Source organism: Callorhinchus milii, unplaced genomic scaffold (assembly GCF_018977255.1).
Source record: "Callorhinchus milii isolate IMCB2004 unplaced genomic scaffold, IMCB_Cmil_1.0 Scaffold26, whole genome shotgun sequence".
NCBI classification, from domain to species: domain Eukaryota; kingdom Metazoa; phylum Chordata; class Chondrichthyes; order Chimaeriformes; family Callorhinchidae; genus Callorhinchus; species Callorhinchus milii.
In genome coordinates, this window is record NW_024704767.1 from 2313032 (window position 1) to 2333289 (window position 20258).

At 42.3% G+C, this 20258-nt stretch overlaps 1 protein-coding gene across 1 annotated transcript in view; it reads left to right on the forward strand.

The window, feature by feature from the left end:
• Positions 1–20258, forward strand: part of LOC103189389 (protogenin) — a 73620-nt gene that overhangs the window by 48562 nt on the left and 4800 nt on the right. The window contains exons 12-15 of the mRNA XM_042344089.1: positions 16446–16541; positions 18315–18501; positions 18944–19071; positions 19283–19453. Of these exons, the coding sequence (XP_042200023.1) occupies positions 16446–16541; positions 18315–18501; positions 18944–19071; positions 19283–19453 (582 nt within the window). The remainder of the gene's footprint in view (positions 1–16445; positions 16542–18314; positions 18502–18943; positions 19072–19282; positions 19454–20258) is intronic.

Genomic DNA, 20258 nt, shown 5'->3' on the forward strand with positions numbered 1-20258 from the left:
TGCTTTGTGTCCGTTCCAAGCACTGTTTGTGTCATTGGTTCCCCACACCACACCACACACTCACTTGTGTAGACTCGTGCTAGGGTTCAGTTGCATGGATTCCCTCTGTTGACTCTACGCACGCTGCCTCCAATAAACTGATTCAGTTCAGCCCAGAGAAGGTTTGAGTCTGAGACCTTCAGAACAGCTTACTAAGCAACTGTTTCCACTCAATATAATAATAAAGAATTCTTTAAAATTTGATACGACTTCTTTCACGATGAGAGAAGATCTCAAAAGTATTTCCTAGGATTTACTGTAAAGTCTAGTGAATCTTGTTTTTGTAGGCTTAAGCCTTTCATAGGCCCCTGGAAGTAGCCCAAATTTTAAAACAATCCTTATATATTGTTTTTTGGGAAAAGTACAGAATCAGAATCTTATGAAATGAGCTGATGTCAATGAGTATTTCTACTTTCACTTGACCAGACTCTTAATGACTCTTCAGTAGCCACGCAAGTTGTGAGGAAATTATTTTCTTTCATGTACAACCTGTAAGGAACACGATGAGCTCGCTCTGTAATTTATTTACAACCTATTGGAGCAAAGTTTTTAATTTGTGCTTCTCAGTGGGGAATTAAACGACAAGCCTTAAATAATTGGAAGTGTACAGATTTCCTGCAAGTTAGCCCTGGAACTTGTGACTGACTCTGTAGGTGTGTTAATATGGACAGGGTTTGGTCTGTCCTCAACGAACATGTCCGAATGTTATTACATTTGAAAGCCTTGTGCTGAATGTTGTAGAAGTATAAGCCATTCCAGAATGATTAGGTCTGACCCCAGTCACTGTTTGGCTGTGGCCCTTGACTGTTGCTTGGTGATGAGCTTAGATTCACATATCCCTGCAATGGGCCTCAAGTCCTGTGTGATGTGGGAACAACAGCACATTCTTAACTACTAACTGGACAACTGACCATCTGTGGCCATTCCAGCCATAGCAGGTGGCTGCCAGCTGACCATTTAACCAGGCAAAAAAAAACTATCGGAGAATGAGGATAGCATAAAACTAGACCATTGATTTCATTTGCCTCATATGTGGTATCTTGTATGTCCGTGCTTTTTTAAAGTGATTTTAGTTCCTCCAGCATCCAGATTGGACTATTTACAAAAATTATATACCAGACCAAGCTACATGTAATTCAGAAAGGATATGGGGGTGGGGGTGGAGGATGTGTGACTCAAATCATACCCATTTGTTGGATCCCTTCCCTTTGTTGGATCCAACTCACAGACGTTGGCTGGATTACAAGTACACCTTGAAATTTAAATCCAAGAACAACTTTGTAACACACAAGAAATGCCTTGATTGAAGGAATAGGAAAATTGGGGATTGATCTGCAGTTGGACTCACCTCCATGCTCAGGTTTCCGAGGGTAACCAGGGCAGAATGATATTAAATAAACGGTAATATTGCAGAAAGCCTCTTTATTAAACCTTTCTTTCAGAGCCACGAGCACACATTTTGTTATTTGGATATAGATGTGAAACGTACGATTGACTGTAGAAAGATTTACATTCTCGTCTTCACCTCCACCACAAAGTTCACAATTTATGCTGGACGGTTTTCCCATTATTCTGTTTCTAAACATTCATAGTCAACGACCAGCATTGAAAAAATCCAATATAAATCCCGAGCACATGTGTGTTTGCTATTTCTGCATTAAGAATATTTTGGTGGTTTTTAATTTTGTAACGCTTGTAAAATTAATCGACAATTGAGCAGCTTCCTTGGATTGCTGGTGAACAGCGTTGATGTTTTATTGCTGTATCCCTGCTTTCTACATGTAGATCAGTTTAATGTGTGGCCAATATCTTTACCTCTGTTTTTTCACCAAATTCCAAGTGGAGGTTAGATGAGCACAGTTTGCTTAAGGCACTCGCCCCAGTCACTGCCTTTTGACCTCTACAAACGCAGTATTTAATCTCTCCCAGTGAACTCGGCTGAAGGTCTGCCCTTACTGATGGTTGATAGTGCCACAACTGAACAAAGCACTGACAGTCTGCGGAGTTTTACAAATGTATCCTTTGCAGCGCGCTCCTCTCACAATAACCAGATATAGTCCGTCAAGACTTGAAGCAGTAATAAGAGAGTTTCTCAGCTATACTTGTGAATTTAATTGCAGACTAGTTGCTACATCGGGATTTGGTCATATGTCTGATATCATTTGTTAATAGGCCTGCAGTGGACAGACAACACACAATTCACAGAGCTAGGAGATGTGGCGTTATGTTTGGCGGAGCTGTTAAACAAAAATATCCCAAACTCAATCAAATATGCAATGAGGAACAAGCAGAGAGAAGAAAGAATGCACCTTTATTTTGAAATAGTTTAGACTGCGTTTTTAAGTTTTTAATCGATTGAGTTATTCTGAAGTCTGCTGTGCCGCAGGAAAAGTTAGTATCAAAAGCGGTTTAAGTTCTCGGATTGGGTCCAAAAAATACACCTCCCAGCAGCCCCTGCTGGCCACGAAGGACACTGCGGGGCAAAATTGCCCTCACAATTTAATTGAAGTTTTTAGAAAAAACTTTCCAAATACTTTAGATCTGGCATGCCATAATATTGCTTGTTTTAGGCAGTGATTTCTTTTTGATTTTCTAAATTTCCAACAGAGTTTGAGGCTGGTGTCTCTGGCTCTGTTGAAATCTAAATACAACTTTTGTCCAGGTGCCAAACTTGAATCAGGTTTTTGTGTTGCTGAGTGAGAGCGGTTTTGATTTTGCTTCTGTGTCGGTTTGCTTTAAGGCCCCAGTTTAACCGTTGGGTTGAGTGTAATCCTGGGAGATAGGCTCCTCTCATTTGCAGATGGGATGGCAATGGCGTAGCGTTACATTTCTAAGGCTGGAGAAGGAGACAAAACGACCAGAATTCCTGGTCTGATGACCCCTAGATAGGGTTTGAAAGTGATGCTCCCTCTTCCCTCTGCACATATGGGCCAATAACCAGTGGATTCCAGCGCTCATAAAACTGTACAATAGCATAAAGTACCAACTCTCAGAACACAACTGAAGGGCAAAGTTAGAAAATGTACAATTAACACAATAGGGCACCTGGATCGCAATGGTAATTGGCCGCTGATGAGAGGATTTGTTTTTTCCCCCTTGACAACGTCAGTGCGTCCAGTGTTTGGTTTTATTTTCAAAATAACAGGAGTTGAGACCTCGCCGGGGTGACCTAACTTTTTGGGGTGGGGGGTGGCATTTTGACCTATGCACTCGAGGCCCATTTTAATGAGGGTCTCCCAGGGTGCAATAAAATTATACAGGCCAGGGTGGGCCTGAAAGACAACACAAATCGAGCTAAGTACTCTGAAAGGGGGAGGTAAATTGGTAGGAAATGGAGTCTTTTACTAGCTGTTTGTGTTTAAATAGTTGCTGTGAGTTAACAAGGTGTGAAAATCTAATAAACTTCAGAACACCTGTATGGAAGTGTGCCATTTTACAACGTATACAAGAGGCCTTCCTGTGGACCCTTTTTTTAAAAAAACGTGGCTGCATTGTGCTCCGTGCTTGCAGTGTGGAAACGTGTGTGGACCTGGATTATTTTGAATAGCCTCAACCTGTGTTTTAAGTTTTTGTGTATGTGTGTGTGTGTGGGTGTGTATGCACGCATGCACACACACACACACACACCATTAAAATGATTGAAAACAGGAAACGTCTGAAAAACCGCAATGCTGCAACGCAACGCAGTTTGACGGAACAGACTTCTTGACTGCGCACATTCAGAATGGTGGTGTCTTGACTGGTGCCTTGGTGTATCAGCATAACCTGATTGTGGAAGTGCGGAGTTTGGGAAAATGCAAAAGTTTACCTGACTTTAATAAAAATAATTTAAATTGACAATAAGCAATGTATTCCCGAAGCTTTGCCGAGCCCAATGAAATAACTCTAGTCTGTTTTATGGGCAACCATAATTCTACTTTGATGTTCAAACTTAACAATCATGATTAACAAGTTGGAATTAATCCTGAAACAAAGGAAACAGTGTTTGTTTGTGTCACAGATCATTTACAAATGCCAACAATCAAACAACTGGGAGATAAGGTGCCATGATGTAATTATTTCTCGTGGTTTGCTGTGAAAAAAATGACAGTACAATAAAATGGCAAATTGAGCATTGGACAAGAAATAGATTTGTATTAGGAGAGAGACCATTTTTAACGTGGTTCAAAAGTTCAATTGACCATTGCTTTACCATGACAAGATCCCTCCTGTTTCATTTATTGCTAAATGGACATGCGCTATTCACTTTATAGAAAGAGTGGCCGTTTAGTGGTTCAAGAGAAAGCCAGGGAATAATATTATCTCAAGAGAGCATTAAATTTATAATGGAATGACAAGTCTTAAATGCAGTGGGTTATCATGGGACCATGAGCGAGAAGGTTGAGGCCAAAGAGGAACAGATAATGGCAGAGTTGATGTATTTTCTTCAGTGGGTTTACTGACATCAGTAGTGGAAGGTTCTGCAGGCTTTTAAACATGGACTTATGTCATTTTACCTATTACTGATAGCCCTCTGAATGATTGATATAGGTTAATCTTATCCTCGATGCCTGTGCAAAGCTCCGGTTAATTTTTACAGTTCCGTTGGTTACGAGGGTCAAGTATGAAAGTGTATGAATCAGTGAAGCGATTGTGCTTAGATTTGTCTGCCTTTTGTACTTTATCTTCCAGAGAGTCGTTCAATGTTTGTAAACTGCTGTTGACACTGTTTAGTTTGCTTTAGAAGTCATTCTGACTTGCTAAGAGTGCTTTTTCACCTCGGGACTTCAAAGTCCGAGTGCCTGAAAAAATACACAAGGGTTTCAGGAAGCATTATGAATACACACACTTATTGCTAATTGAAATTCTTTTTATTAAGGCAGTTTGTCGTGATTCATCACGCGCATTATTGATCAGCCCAGCACGATCAATAAAGTAATATTCTCAGTACCATTATTTTTTCGCGTTCATTGAATTGGTTTCTCCTTGCAAAACACCCTGTTTGCTGCAGCACCACAGCTGATCGCACCAACACAGGGCTCAGTCACGAAGACTGTTGCAACAGGCGTTAAAAATTTAATTCAAATGATCCGAATTCCCCCCCCACCACCACCACCAAGGAATTAGCAGTTTTAAAACATTCCTTGTTTTAATTTTAAAAACATCTTTATTGATTTATGCTAACCAGTACCCTGTTTATAGATGCAGAGAAGACATTAAACAGTTGCAAATATTAATTTGAACTTTATGGTTACAGTAATTTTTGTTTGTAATTACCCGTCCACCAGATAGATAAATTAGTGGGTTTACCCTACATGAACTATGTTAAGGACAGGGTCCAAGGGCATCTGCCCTGTATTAAAAACCGTGCTGTGTTTCTTTGAAGCTATTAACATGGATATAAAGGAGCGGGGGTTATAAGACAAAAGAATTGTGTTTGTTGGGTGGAAATCACTGCAACTTCAAAGGGTAGAGGGGTCAGGCTCCAGCAATGTTTAGCGCTCTGAGACGCTATCCTACATGAAGGGCAGTATATAAATGCAACTTGTTATTGTTGAGGTTTCCTTTCCTCCATCCAAGCTGCTTCATGTGCCCTCTGCCCCACCTGTGGTAGGTAAGCTTTCAACCATTCGGCTCCCACTATGTGGAACTCTATTCCGGATCCCTGAGGTGAAAGACGCTGGCTGTAGACGTGTAAACTATTTGTTGTTCATAAAAGTTGGGAATCATCAAAGCGATTGCTGTTCCTGGCTCCAGCAATGAGGCCACATGCTTCCGAGCACTTCAAAGATCACAATTAGTTGATAACTGAGCACCTTCAAAATATTACTCTTCATTTATAGCATTAGGCTTTATCACCGCAAAGTGAGATCAAAACGCTGGCCTTGTTTTATCTGATAAATTATCGGCAAAGACTGTAAAATCCTGTTTGAATAAATGGCAGATAAGAGCTATGGATGGGTCCGTAATGATATAAGTAAATATTTGAATGACTTGCAAACACAGTTAATAGTTTGCTGTGTTTAACTTGGTAAATTATTAACTTGATACACTTTTCTTTGGAGTGACTCATATGTTGTCTGGCTAATTTTCAATCTCGCTCTGGTCAGTAAATGCCTTGGCTACAGTCGAGCCTTGAGTAATGGCTTGCTGTCATATTAATTTTACATGTTTTGCTAATGAAAATCTGTACACTAAATAGACATGTGGGCATGAACCACAAAGCCTCTGTTGTTCTGGGTATAAAAGTAGCTCTTGGGCTTTAAAGCACATCCTTGTAAATCCTCTTTATTTTAGTAGTGCATAACTTCATCTGTGGTATAGCTAATGGAAGGAAGTGCATTCAATCGGAGGGGAGGGTGAGTACTTGTGATGAAGTCTGGATTTAAATGCTCCAATGTTGCTTTAAATTACATTGACCAAATCCGCGCAAGAACAAAAAGGGAAGTTACTGCTTTAGACAGCTTTGTTGGGTCAGACGTGCAGAATCTTTCCATGCCCCCAAGTCTTAGCTGTAATCTGCCAAATTTGACATTCTAAACAGAAGCCCGTGTTTAAAAGAGTTGATCCTAGAATTTCCTGAGACAGGAACTGACGAAACCGCACGACTAAAACAATTGTCAAAATCGAACATCGGAGAGTGATTTTAAAACCTTTCTTCACACCAGACGAGGGGGTCACTTCAATGTGATGTTTGAGCTGACTGCTTTCTCTCCATTAATCACATTGTGAGGCAAAATGTGGCTGTTCATTGATTGCCCTCAGAAGAATAAGAAGCCATCAGATAGATGTGTGAGGTCCTGAGTCAAAGGTGCACCGAGTGCTTTGAAAAGATGCTGCAACTTATCACATGAATCGGGCGTGAAGGGAGTTGAGAAGTAAAGAGATTGCTTGGCTGAAGCTGAAATCCCAGACAAATGGTTATACAAAATTCAGTCTCGGCAATAGTCAGTGAAATGCGGGGTTTTGAAGCATGGCTCTTTTGACTCCGATCTGAAGGCTGATGTTGGTTTTTGCAATGCCCCTTGTTTATTTTTAGTGGTGAGTTATGAAATTCCTACGGTTTGCCTTAAGAAGACGTCACATTCCACAACTATTGGCGTCCGACTGGCAGAAATCTTGCACTTGCTTGTCGGGACCTCCTGCCCCCAGAACCTTCTGGAGAAAGTGCTTTTGTAAGATTCACCATTGATAACTGCCCCACGTTCATTCTCTGTGGTTAGAAAAGTTACATTGTGGGGAAGAATGTGCAGAACCACTGTTCTGATGCAAAGGGAAGGTGCAAGCCCGAGACATTGAAGTCAATACATCTGGGGGATAGCTATCTGCCTCTTTACATTACAACGTTGCCGCTTCAGGCAGCAACGGTGATGCTTAAAGTTACAATTCCTCCATTAACGTTAATTATTGGAATTTCACTTAATATGCATCAGACACCCTGTTTTCCCCGCACCCAAAAATAAAATAATATTATAAATCTTGTCTGGTGGAAGTCTCAAAAGTGTTTCACAGCATTTACTGTGAAGTGCAGTTCTCCGTATTTTGTCGGTGCAACGATTATTTGTTTGCCGCTGCCCTTGTTTTAATCAGCCTCGTGACTTTCTAGCCGCCTTTTTGATTAAGTAGAATTGTACTAAACATAATTGTAATTAAGTGATGTCGAGAGCAAACTCTCTGCCACATTATTTTCTTTCCATTGTGTTAGAATAGCAACAAAGTGCCCCTGAGGTGCCCTCAAGTCAGGGGCTTGTGGATTAGCAGAGATCTGTGAGCACAGAGAGCCACAGCCTAAATTCAAAGGCTTGCCTCTTTCATCTATAGTGATCTACAGCATGAATGTAAATTCTACACACCCATGTCTGGTTTGTGCAGCAAAATAATTCTCTACCCCCCCCCCCCCCCCCCTCCCCCCACCTCCTCTCTGTAAAACAGCATAACTGAATGATGCAGGGAAAGAATTCACAGTCCCAGGAACTGGGATGATCTTACAGACTCCTAGGAATTTATTCAGAAGTTTTGAATCCTTGTTGGTGTAAAATCCTGTTGAAAGGCATTGACCTGGGCACAGTAGGATTCTCTTATCTGAATTCCCAAGATTCAAAGCACTTAATTGTGCCCTCCTCGATCTCATTTTGAAGATGCATACTGTCGCTGGTTTGCTTTAAGTTGGATTTTCCTTCCTCCTCAAGGAGTTACCAGGATTAAGTGGATAGATACAGCTGTCAAGAAAGATGGGACGGGTTGGAGCTTTCCTCTCTAGAATTGAGATGATTGAGAAGAGACTTGGCATAGGTTTTCAGGATTGTTAAGGGACTCGATTAGATGGATATTGATGGGCTGTTTCAACTTGTCGGTGAGTCCAAAATAAAGGTGGTGCGATAAATATAAGGTTGTCAAATCTGAAAGGGAGTTTAGAAGGAATTTCTTTAGACAGAGAGTGGTAAGAATGTGGAACTTACTGCTGGAAGCATCAACGTATTTAAGCAGAAACTTGATGTAATCACAAGGGAAAGGGGAATGACAAGATTGGTTTGGGTGAGGGGTGGGGGGACCTCGTGGAGTATCAGCAGCAGTAGAGACTAGTTGCTTCCTCACAAGAGGCAGTGCTGGAAGCCCCCATCCCCCCACCTTTAAATCTATTTTCCCCAACATATTCATGGCCAGTACAACTTGTGGAGAATTTGAGCACCCACCAAAGTGCCGCAGTGCTTGCTGTGGCTAGTCTGTATAGCCAACACCAGACTGTTGCCTTATTGCCTTACTTTAACCAGTTGTGTAGATGTAAGTTTTTTTGTTCTGTTGCAAGGTCACAATGGTAATTAACCCATGAAAAACCCAATAGAGCCGTGTTGATTCTAGAAGAAAATATATTTCTTCGCCTGAGGGGACAGTTAGGCCCAAGTAGATGTTTTCCATTTTTTATGTTAATATTTGATACTGCTTTACGCTGTGCAGTGGTGTGAAGCTTGGACTTCTGGCTTGTGCTGGCTGAGGCATTTGAAACACTTCAAATAATTCTGCCACTTCCACGCTAAGCCGAAGACCTGAAATTCCACCTCGAACTGTAAAAAGCATTTTTTTGTCTTTTTAAAAAAAAATGAGATTGTGCAGAATTGTGGATTGTTGGCTATCTTGATTAAACATTTTCACCTCTGTCCTGTGCGAAAAGGGACCATTTATTTTGGGAGGTGACCCGGGTTCAGTGGGGGGTGGAGTGGGGGAGAAGAGGCTCTGTTTGACCTGAGGGCCTTCAGAGGGGGAAACAGAACAAAGACTCCAGATAGCCAGCATTGGGCAAATAAATCATAAACATCAGGTGACCATGAAGATGTGAAAGGATTTACAATGGGTTAGCGCAGCAATTAAATCTCTTAAAACCTTAGTTTACATTTGCAAATTCGACAATTCGCGCTAAAAAGTTGCTCCTTCATTGCAGCCAGAGCAGAGCACTGGAGGAGTTTATTTCGCTCTGGTCTGTGCTCGGAGGTCGGCTTCGCATGTTGGGCAGTAAAATGCATCTTCCCTTTTTTTTCCTTTTGGAACCGAAAGTAAATTGTCAGATCAACGACTTGATAATGAATGACGGCTGTCTGTAGAAATGGTCCATGATTTATATTCGGTTTAATATAAATTGCTCCTGAATTATTAAGCGGCTACGGTGTGAATTCATCAGAGGGCACAAGGCACACAATGTTGTCTGTGCTGCAAAGTGGAGCAAATGGTTTCTTGGGACTTTTACTGGTAGGGTTGGGGTGGGGGGGGGGGAGGGTAGGAATTAAGGAGCATGTCAGCACCGACACCGCCTTAGATGCCCTGACTTCACAAATGAAACTGCAGTAACACCTCTCTGGTCGAATTGTTATGGGTAGAAAAAAAACAACACTTTTCGGAGGTTTCTGTAACATCATACAGCTTACTTTAGGCTTTGTTGTGTGAGTGCAACCCTTACAGTCCCCCTCTCCTCCCCCACTACCCCCCAGATCTCACAGTCTCTCAATTGCTTCAAAAGCAAGGCTTTAGTCAAGGCAGATTCTAAGCGTGTCAAAGGGCATGGCCCAGATGTCACACCATCTAACATGGTTGGATTCTTTCCTGCATAATTGCTGCATCTTTATTGTATTCTGAGAATGGGCTTGGGGCAGTGAGCTCACCCCAGCAGGCTAGCCCTCTGGACTGCAGCAGGACAATGAGCAATGGGCTCACAGAAAACCAGCAGTAGAAGGCAATGTCTTTTTGTGTGTGTGTGTGGGGGGGTGGGGAGAGAGGTATAGTCAACCTACTTCCCGAATCACGGACTAGAAATCTTGCTTGTGCTTTTTTTTAAAAAAAACAAGATGGAACTTTATCTTGTGTTAATACTCGGTGCAGCTGTAAATTTTCGGTGCAGGCACTGTTTTTGTCTTGTCTAGCCAGCTCTTATCTGTTGCTCGGTCCCAGAGGGGACCTTTTTAGAGCTGCGAGGTCTGGTTTTTCAGGGGCTTTTGCCTCAGCCTTTATCACTAAATGAGGGTTAGTGTGGGTGGACTGACTCTTCAAAAAGAACACATTTCTCCATGGTTTTGACCCCAGATTCATCTTGCATTTCTTCTCTCTGCGGTGACCTGCAAGCCCTTGTTTTCTTCTTTTTGAAGGTCTCTTTTTTGGGGGTGGGGGGGGGGAGGTTTTGCAAACATTTCCAGCAGAAAGGAGAAACTCACGGCTTTTTTTGAAGCCCCAACGATTTACAGCTTGTCATTGGGAATGAATGGTTAGCAAACATTTGCCGGGCAATGATGCATTTGGCAGATTGTTCAAAATGCTTTGCTGACATGTTGGTGCAACCCTTAAATGAACAATTCAGTTCACTTAATTTAGACCCCTGGACAACTGCACTGAAGTGATTGCGCACAGTGCTCCAGTGAGGCCATAAATACAAAATTGAGTACAATGTAGTACAGCACAGTTTGCATTTTAGATCATTTACCTGTAGCCTCAAAACTTGGTTCCTCTTATTGCAGGTCACCGGAGGCCAAAAAAATCCAGCCACTCTTAACCTGTAAACCCATTTTGCCTTAAAATGTGTGAAAAAAAATATTCGATTCAGTTTTAATGTGGTGAAAAGAATTGGCAATTTGAACCGTGGAAGCCCATCATACAAATTAAGACAAGAGTTGAAGAATTTTCCAGTCACTGTACCAGTTGAAGAAATTCGACATCCTTGTGAAAGTTGCACCATCTCTTTTCCAAACTTTTACTCGTCCTTTTAAAGAGAAATTTTGTAAGCGAAAAAGCGCCGGGTTCAGCGCTTACTGGAACCACTGGACTACCCAGTGCGTTGTAGTCTGTAACACTGTTATCTGGAGGGAGGGGGGCAAGGTGGACTTGCTTATTAGTATGGACATATTCTCTTTAGATGCTGTTGTATTCTTCTAGATCCCAATTTTAAAGCAGAAGAAAGCTTCACACCCACATGCAAGCTCGTAAATATTTCATTCCGTTTTTAGACACGTGTTGGTAACTAACTGTAAGTTTGTTTTGGATTGGGAAACCATAATGGACTGACTGGTTAATGCTGATCTGGCGATGATCTTGTCTTGGCGAATCTGCCTAAGTTGTGTTGAAATGTTGGCAAGTCCTCAGGGTTTCCCTTACAAAATGGACAAGCAATTAAATATTACCTCTGCGGCATCAGTGCCATAGATTGTAGCTGAGTGACCCAATTTGTGCAGAACATTGCTTCTAATGAACTGTGACATGCTTTAAAATATTAAAGACTCTTTTTAAAAAAAACTCCTATGAGACGTCGTCTCGTTAGTTTGAGAGATTCAACAGAATCTGCTGAACTCTCAGAGGAGTGTGAAAGAAAGTGGCTTCGTCCTTGTAATTGCAGAAGCACGAATCTCCCTTTAGCGGGTCACCGTGTCCAGTCTTGATGTTTGTTCTGGACATTGACAGATCGATTGATTTTTATTTCAGCATTTTTTTTTCAAAAACCAGCTGTCCATTCGGGAGTGCATGACTTTGTTGCGTCACAAAATACACAGTCAATTCATTTTATAGTATATTCCGTGAAACATTTGGAGCGTCTCAACTACGTGATAAAGCTCTATATCAAATACAAGGGTTATTATTATTATTATCTAAGCTACTGTGGAGGTCGATGAATAGGATTTTGAAAAGGGTGGGAAAAGGTGTAATAAATCTTAAACCAATTTTGTTTTTGTTTTCCTCCAAAACTTAACTTCTGGAATTAAACTCCTGCCTCAATCCCTCCACCTTACTCCCTCTTTATCTTTAAATCCTATCTGAAGACGAACCTTTCCAATCTGGTCACCTCCCTCTTCTCCGTTGCATGGCTTCCAACCCCCGCCACTGTTTAGCTCTCAGAGACACTATTCATGCTGTATAAATGCAAGTTGTTGTTAATGGGTGATGCAGTTTTAAAATTTGTCTTTGGCTGTTAGATAGCTTTAGGGAAAGAGCTGATGTTTAGAATATCTGAGTTCTGATGATGTTGCTGATGATGTCTGAGACTGCCTTGGTCTGGAGTGTATTGCACGGGTTCATAGAATCATAGAATTATACAGCATAGAAGGAGGCCATTTGGCCCATCATGTCTGTTCCACTTGACGGTGGTGGTAAAGTAATGTTTGCAGCCATTGGGAAGATCAATAGGATCTCCAGTGATGGCTTCATTGCTGGTTTGGATGTACTAATAGCAAGTTGCTGAGCAATGCACAGAGATGTCGCTCAGCAGCACCATACCCTATTCCATGCTGCTCTGGCAGCAGAATCCTTTTCTTTTTAATCAATGATTTAGTTGTAGACTGTGTACAATCTTCCCATTACTGCAGATAAGCACGACTTGCAGATCTTCCATCTCTCTTATCAGTCCCCTTTACTCTCGTCTGTAGAGGCAATCTTTAATGAACCTGGAAGCAGAATACAGATACAAGCTAAAATTAGATACAAGATGCTTTACAGCGTTAGCTTAATGGTGACGAGATGAGTTGCTTACTATTCTTAAAAAAAAGGTACCATTTGTTGGACAATACTTAACCCACACCCCCCTCTCACACATACACACAGACTCATACACACACATTCCTTGCACCCGTTACTGTCTGATAAAGTTTTACTACTTTTAAAATGAAACTCTTTTTAACTCTCCCCACTGTATTGTCAAGAAAAACAAAGAGTAGATAATCTTTCAAAATCACATCCGGTGCTAAGAAAATGTCAACTCTCGCCAAAGCCTTAATGGGGTCTATTATACCCTGTGTGCATTATGCACTGTGTTAAGTGAACAGAGAGGCTTAAAGGTGGCCTCAATTGTGTAATTAACCAGCGATGAAAATGATTTATTAATTATATAATTCATAACCGATCCTTTATTCCTAATTAAGGGCAATTATAATTTCCTCTGTGCACATGCATTTACACATGGCGTATAATATATCTCAGTAAATATAATATATCTCGGCAAATCTTATGTGCATTGTACTGAAACATACAGATTGGGAAGCTCCCGTTTAATCCTTGATTCATGTTGAATTAACCAATCTCCCCAGTACCCTGTCGTTGGATGCTGCAGGGAAAGGTGGGGGAGGGAATGTTTAGCCTGGAGTTCCTTAAGATACCTCTTCTAAGAGTATTTTTCACGAGGGTTCGCACTGTAAGTGTTGGTGAGTTTATTTGACTACAGGGAATATCACAACCAACCCCATCCTGTCACCATATGACATCCACTGACGCCTAGCAGGGTTTACTGAATACAGATCTGGGAAAGGAACGCATTGCTGTAGTCATTTATTTTTTGTTAAGAAGCCGACTGCACACTCGAGAGCATTTGAAATGCTCATTCTGAAAGATCGACTGGAAGTTGATTTGGTTGTTTTGTGCTGATTTGCTCTTTTGATTTAAATGCTCCTTCAAACCTTAATTTCCTTAAATAAAACACTTTTTCTTTCTCTCTCACACACACATAAACACACACACACATATATATATATATAATATATATATACAAACGCACACACACACAGAGCAGTATGTATTTTGGGCCAATAAATATTCATAAAGACTTCACGGCTTCAATGATTTACTTGTATCCAAGCACAGGCTGATTTGTACTGTATTCTGGTATTTATATAAGTTTTAGCTTTCTATTTAGTTTCAACTCCAATTGAAGGAATTCATGAAATCGACAAAGAGGAATCTTTACAAAAATTAACTTTACGGGAGATTTTGTTGCCGTCTTCGAATCGAACACAAAAGTCGTTGTTGCTAGTGTGGGTTTCAGTTTGTACAAACTTTCCGGGGAGCTTCTGTAGGTCATCAAAACGAAGCTGCTTTGAAATCTCGGAAGAGATTCTTTAAACATCTTCGTTTAATATCTTAATAGAGCCGCAGAGTGATGGATGGGTTGCATTTACAAAGAGAAAACAGCATGTGTTAAGGTGCATTGTACAGCCCATTGCTGTAAGCAGTCTCGCTCTCAGGAAGGGCAATTCTGTGTTGACATTAGACCTTCACTTGTCTCCATTTAATGGACAGTGACCGGTTCTGGGTGACCACTCACAAGGCCAGCAGGCATTTTTTAAGCCACCTGACAGTATGATGAATGGTCAGTGTTGCCAACCTCTTTGACATTCCCTTGCAGATTAAGTTGCTTTGTGGGAAGGGTAATTAGCCTGTCCTTTATTGTTTTCTGTGGGATAAGAATATTTTGGCATCTTGTTTTATTGCCACTAATTTTGATTGTGGAATTTGCGTGCTGCGTTTTTTTAAAAAATACATCTTTTTTTGAGAATCCAATGTCCGGAGTTAAGAGGAGGAGAAAAAGTGATTTCTGGAGAAATGTCTAGTAAGCTGTTTCGGGAGGGAAGGTAAATGGCTTCCCTCCGACCTAAAAGTAGCCAAACACTGACCTCTATTTGCCACGATAAATCCTCTGAGCTTCACTGAGCAGAGAGAGAGAGGTGCATGTAAGAGGCACCTCAGGCAGTTGGACACAAAATAAGGTGGCCGTGTGGCTTGTGTAGAGAAAGCCCATTTTTCCCCTTTCCGATGTGTATATTATCTTGAACAAGCCCCTGTGTGCAAACTTGCCTATGCCTGTGATGTTTTAATGCAGTGGGTGTAGATTTTCATATAGGTTGGGGGGGTGTTGAGAGGAGCTGGTTGGTATAAGTGGAGCAGCTTTGCAAACGTGACATATATCAAGACAATTCAGTTGCTGACCTCTTTCCCCCCTCCCCCTCCCCCTCCCCAGCCCATTGGCCTCAACACAAACTCACTTCGAAATATCCCTGGGGTCAGTGTTGGGTGGCCTGGATACCAGAACTGGAATTTTTTAAGATGAAACCTTGCTTACACTTAATACCTTCTAGGTTTAGGTTTTTTATCCACTTTTGCATTTTTTTAAAAAAAAACTCCCAAGTGATAGAACAGACAAACCACACAAGAGGGGCAGTGAGATCATGATGGCGGGGGTAGGGGGGGTGGGGGCGCGGGGGGGTGCAGAGGGATGGGGAAAAGAGACGAGGGAGTAATACACTGAGCAAAACTAATTGTCATGTGGCCTGACTGAAACAGTCGAGAGAGAGAGAAGTGAACTAAACAAACAAAAGCCGGGGGCGGGGAGGGTAAACTTCTTCTCTCCCAAGAGTGGGGGCGGGAGAGGGTTTAAACTCGCCAAAAAAATAAATATTGGGGGGTGGGGGCTGGGGTGAACAGCAGGGAGCGTGCCAAATGCAGAAGGGTGCCATAAAATGTCATTGGCACTGTAGGGGATTGCTATTAAATGCCAGTGTCACTGTACAATTACAGAAGAGATGAGATGCAAATGATTACAGAAAAGAGCAAAGAAATATCTGAATAAGTGGAGGATTTATACTCCGCTTTCTTTACATTAAATGATGGATAACTTATTGGATTTACTTCCCCACGCCCAAAGCTTTGGTCATCAAAGTAAGGAAATCAAATTATAACAAAAAACATTACTTTGCTGTGATGTGATTTTTTGTGGACTACAGTTCCACTTTTTCAAACAATATAATTTTTTTAACCCTATAGAAATACCCCCCAAAATTTGTGTAGCTTGATTTGCTTACTTTGACATTTGTTTGCTGATATCTGGCATTTAGTTTAGCCGCTGCTTAAAAAATATTCCCAGCCTGAACTGGTGGCCAACTTAATTCCTTCCAACCCATCCCACTCAACAGGACTTTTGGTTTCAGCAAACAAGGTGGGAAAACATGCTGGAGAAAGAGCTACGATAACCACAGGAGAAAACAAATGACCGAGTGCTTACAGTACAATACAAAATTACATTTGTATAGCGTCTTTCACGTCGGGAGGATGTCCCAAGTTTAGTTGTAAAGTGATTCACACACGCTGCTTTTCGGGTATTTTCTTCACAAACTCTTCTCTTTTGCTTCTTTTAGATCCTCGACGGAAATACCACATGAGGTTGCTTGCGTACAATTATATGGGTGAAGGGTACCAGGCAGATCAGACTGTGAGCACCCCTGGATGTGTGTGTAAGTGCGGCACCTTTAACGTTCCAACCTACGAACATGCAATCAGTGGGTTAGTTGCCTTCCAACAGAAACTGGCGATGGTGGGAGTACGCTCTTGCAATTTATTTTAAATGCACCTATCCAACATGTTTTCCTTTCACCTCTTTCACTCTTCCTTCCTCCTCCGCTGCCCTCCCCCCATCCCCATCCCTAAATTCTTAATCCAGATGACAAAATGCTGAATTCAAAAGTCAAGTCATTAGGAGGGTTGGTAAACAAAGTTTATCTGTCAATCACGGCTAAAGCTGCTAGTTAGTTGTTTTAGAGTCACCCGTTCCCATTAATCACTGAGATTTCCAGGAAGTTTGAGTCTCCTCTTGTTTGTTTTGTTTTATAAATTATTTTCGGCAGGCCCTGTTTTTTTTCCAAAAAAACACTTGAGGAATTCACACACCAGCAGCAGGTAAAATGGTTTGCGTTGGGTGAACAAAACTAATTCGGAAAATACAGTAGGTGGGAATTGTGTCCCGGAAAAAAGCTTAGAAAAGCACAGCTTCTGACCACAGAACAACAAATTCAAGCCCTTCACAGCGAGGGTTGTTGAAAAGCACAGAGCAATCCAGCAAATCAATACCTTGGGGAATGTTTCCCCTTTAACAATTTAAACCAGTCTCTTGCCCTTTGTGTGCATTTCCGTTCAAGGCACATTTTTACCTTGCAATTTCTGCCAACCAATTTGGCCGCTTAAGTTTTCTTTAGTTTCTTTTATCCTTTTTTTAATCCCAGCCCTCAAAAGCATCTTTACATGTATTGGTTCTACCATAGACATACTTATTTGACTGCACTTTCGGTCATCTTTCCTCTCCCCAGCTCCTTTTGGTTCCCACCTCCAGCTTAAGTGCCCAGCTTGTGTCGGGGACTTTGAAACATCCTCCCAACTTGAAAGATGCTATATAAATGTAAATTGAACTGTGCGTCGATGGATAATACACCAATGCTACACTGTATATACTTTTTTTTCTTTTAAAGCATCTTAACGGCATGTACTGGAGTGGATAAAAACAACAACAAAATGTTTTCAAATTTCAATGTTCTAACAGGTGCATCACCTGATATGATTCATATCTACATAACCTGTGTGTGTGTTTGTAATCAAATCCACCTTGTAATTCTATACTTTGTGGTCCGAGAGCTGCAAGACACCTTATCCCTCAAGCGTAGGTTTTGTGTCAGGCTGGCTTTCTGCCGAAGCCACTTTACTTCAATTAATGCACTAGTAATAAGAATACGATTTAAAAGAAAAAAAAAGAGGTTTTTACTAGGTTTCTCCTGTAACTCCCTCCCTCTACCCCTTTGTCCCACCCCTTCCCTATCTCCCAGTGTCCTGGCCAAGAATCCCCCTGGTAATATTGTGGTCACCCACTACATGGCTGTCTGTTGGACCTTGCACTGCATATATTGGCTGCCGCCTTTGCCCACAAAAGTATCCGCAGTTGCACCACCTTCCAGCATATCCCATGAGATGCTTTGAGGTGTCTGGACAACATGATAAGCCACCATGTCAAAAACGAGGATTTTGATTATTATCTGACTTAGGTCCTGCCTTAAAACCGACCTCTTTGCCTGAGATCTACACTCACCTCTCCCTTGCTCGGCCAGCATTCGACCCTACCTTTGTGAAGCTCTCTGAGACATTATTCTACACGCAGGGCGCTAGATGAAATGCAAGTTGTTGTTTAAATACATATATTTTTAAGCCTCAAACGATTACAATGGCACTTTTTTGATTGACAGCTGTTCGAGACCGCATGGTTCCTCCCCCACCTCCGCCTCATCACCTGTACGCAAAAACCAACAGTTCGTCTGCCATCTTCCTGCACTGGGGGAAGCCCGCCTTCACCGCCGCTCCAGTCATCAACTACACTGTCCGCTGCAACCCGGTGGGGCTGCAGAACGCATCACTGGTCATGTACCTTCAGACGTAAGTCCAGTGCCTGCGTTTGCAAATTCAGCTGTTGCTTGTGACACCGAAGCCAACAACTGCTGTTATCAATCGTGACTTTTTCCCTCCGTTCAGGGCGCTCCGGCCTGCTCCACGTCCCCCGCACACCTGGCCATCCCGACCCCACCATCGGCGGTCGGGCCTTCAGCCTCTCTGCCTCCACCCTTTGGAACTCCATCCCACGATCGCTTCGCCTCGCTCCCTCCCCTCCCATGCCTCCTTCAAGGCCCGTCTCAAGACCCTCCTGTCGACCGACCGGGCCTTCGGTCACCCTCCTACCCTACCCTCCCTGCTCTTCACTCCTGGATACCAACCCCCCAGCTCAGCTCAAAATCCAGCGCCTTGTTGTTGTTGTTGCTGTGAAATTAATGCTATTAAATTGTTAATTTCCTCTTTCCCCCCCAAAAAAAAAAATTAATAGGTCTGAAACGCACCTGCTTGTCCGAGGTCTGCAACCATTGACTAAGTACGAGTTTGCGGTCCGTCTCCACGCAGACCAGCTCTCCAGCCCCTGGAGTCCGGTGGTTTATCAGACGACTCTGCCAGAAGGTGAGGACAGCGTCGCTCTCGCGCTCATTTGTACACTGTATTAAAGGCTTTCGAACCCCAAGGCACTGAGATTCCCCATTTATTTGTGGGTAATGACCAAACAGGTCAGCCGCAGGGAGGGAGAGAAGGGGGGAATCCCCGAAGCCAGGGGCCCTCCAGGAGGTTTCAGGCTAGAATTTGGGCTGTTCTCATTGATGGTTTCATCCCACAGCCCCAGTCAGCCCTCCGGCAGGAGTGAAGGTCACTCTGATAGAAAAGGAAACGGCTCTGGTTTCTTGGAAACCTCCAGAGGACACCACCACAGCCATCACTCGCTATACCATCCTTTACGCTTCCAGAAAGGCCTGGATTGCGGGTGAATGGGAAGTGCTACACAGGGAAGGTGAGGGTCGCTCAATAATCTTTTTGCATGTTTATAAGGGTCTCATTGTTTTCTGGAATGTACTCTTTGACCAGGGGTGCTTTGTCATTTCCGTGCAGGCCAGACTCCCTTGTAAGCTTTCTCTCCGAACACATAAGTATCTGGCCAGCTCCCAACCTACACGGTTCTCATGCCAGTGATCGTGGCAATAACACGGGAACAGTGCGATGTGGCAAAATCGTCCCCTTAGTTCGCCCACTGTGTGTCACTGTACACTGGATTCCTCTGTCTTTTTTAAAATAAGGTTTAACATCAACCTGCACATTTATCGTTAGACAACACCCAGGCTTCTTCCAGTATTGCTCTTGGCACAGCAGTTAGGAGAGTGTTTCGGGGAACTTCTGTTGTACGATATCTAGTTATGGAACTTCTGTATGTCAGTGTACTGTGCTTCTACCCACTGCAGATCAGTCGGGTACAGTGACTGACTTGTACAAAGAGCTTGGTTTGACTCGCAGCATGTAGAAATGAGTAAAGTATTGCCATTTCCCAGCACCAGCATCCTTCACAATGATGACCACACAAAAAGAAAAATCAAATTATAATTTAAAAATAGAACCTGGATTGAATAGACAGTTGATTGAATCTAAATGGGATTTTAAAGCCATTCCCCTGATTCCCCTTCAATTTACGAAAGATCAGTTCTTTTTTTACTATGGTCTTTGGAGGCAATATTTTGGTCTGTCTTCTAACCCTGTTAAACATTCAGAGAGGTTCAACTAAAATAACAATTGCAATCATTTGCAGGTACAAGTTAAAGCCAATG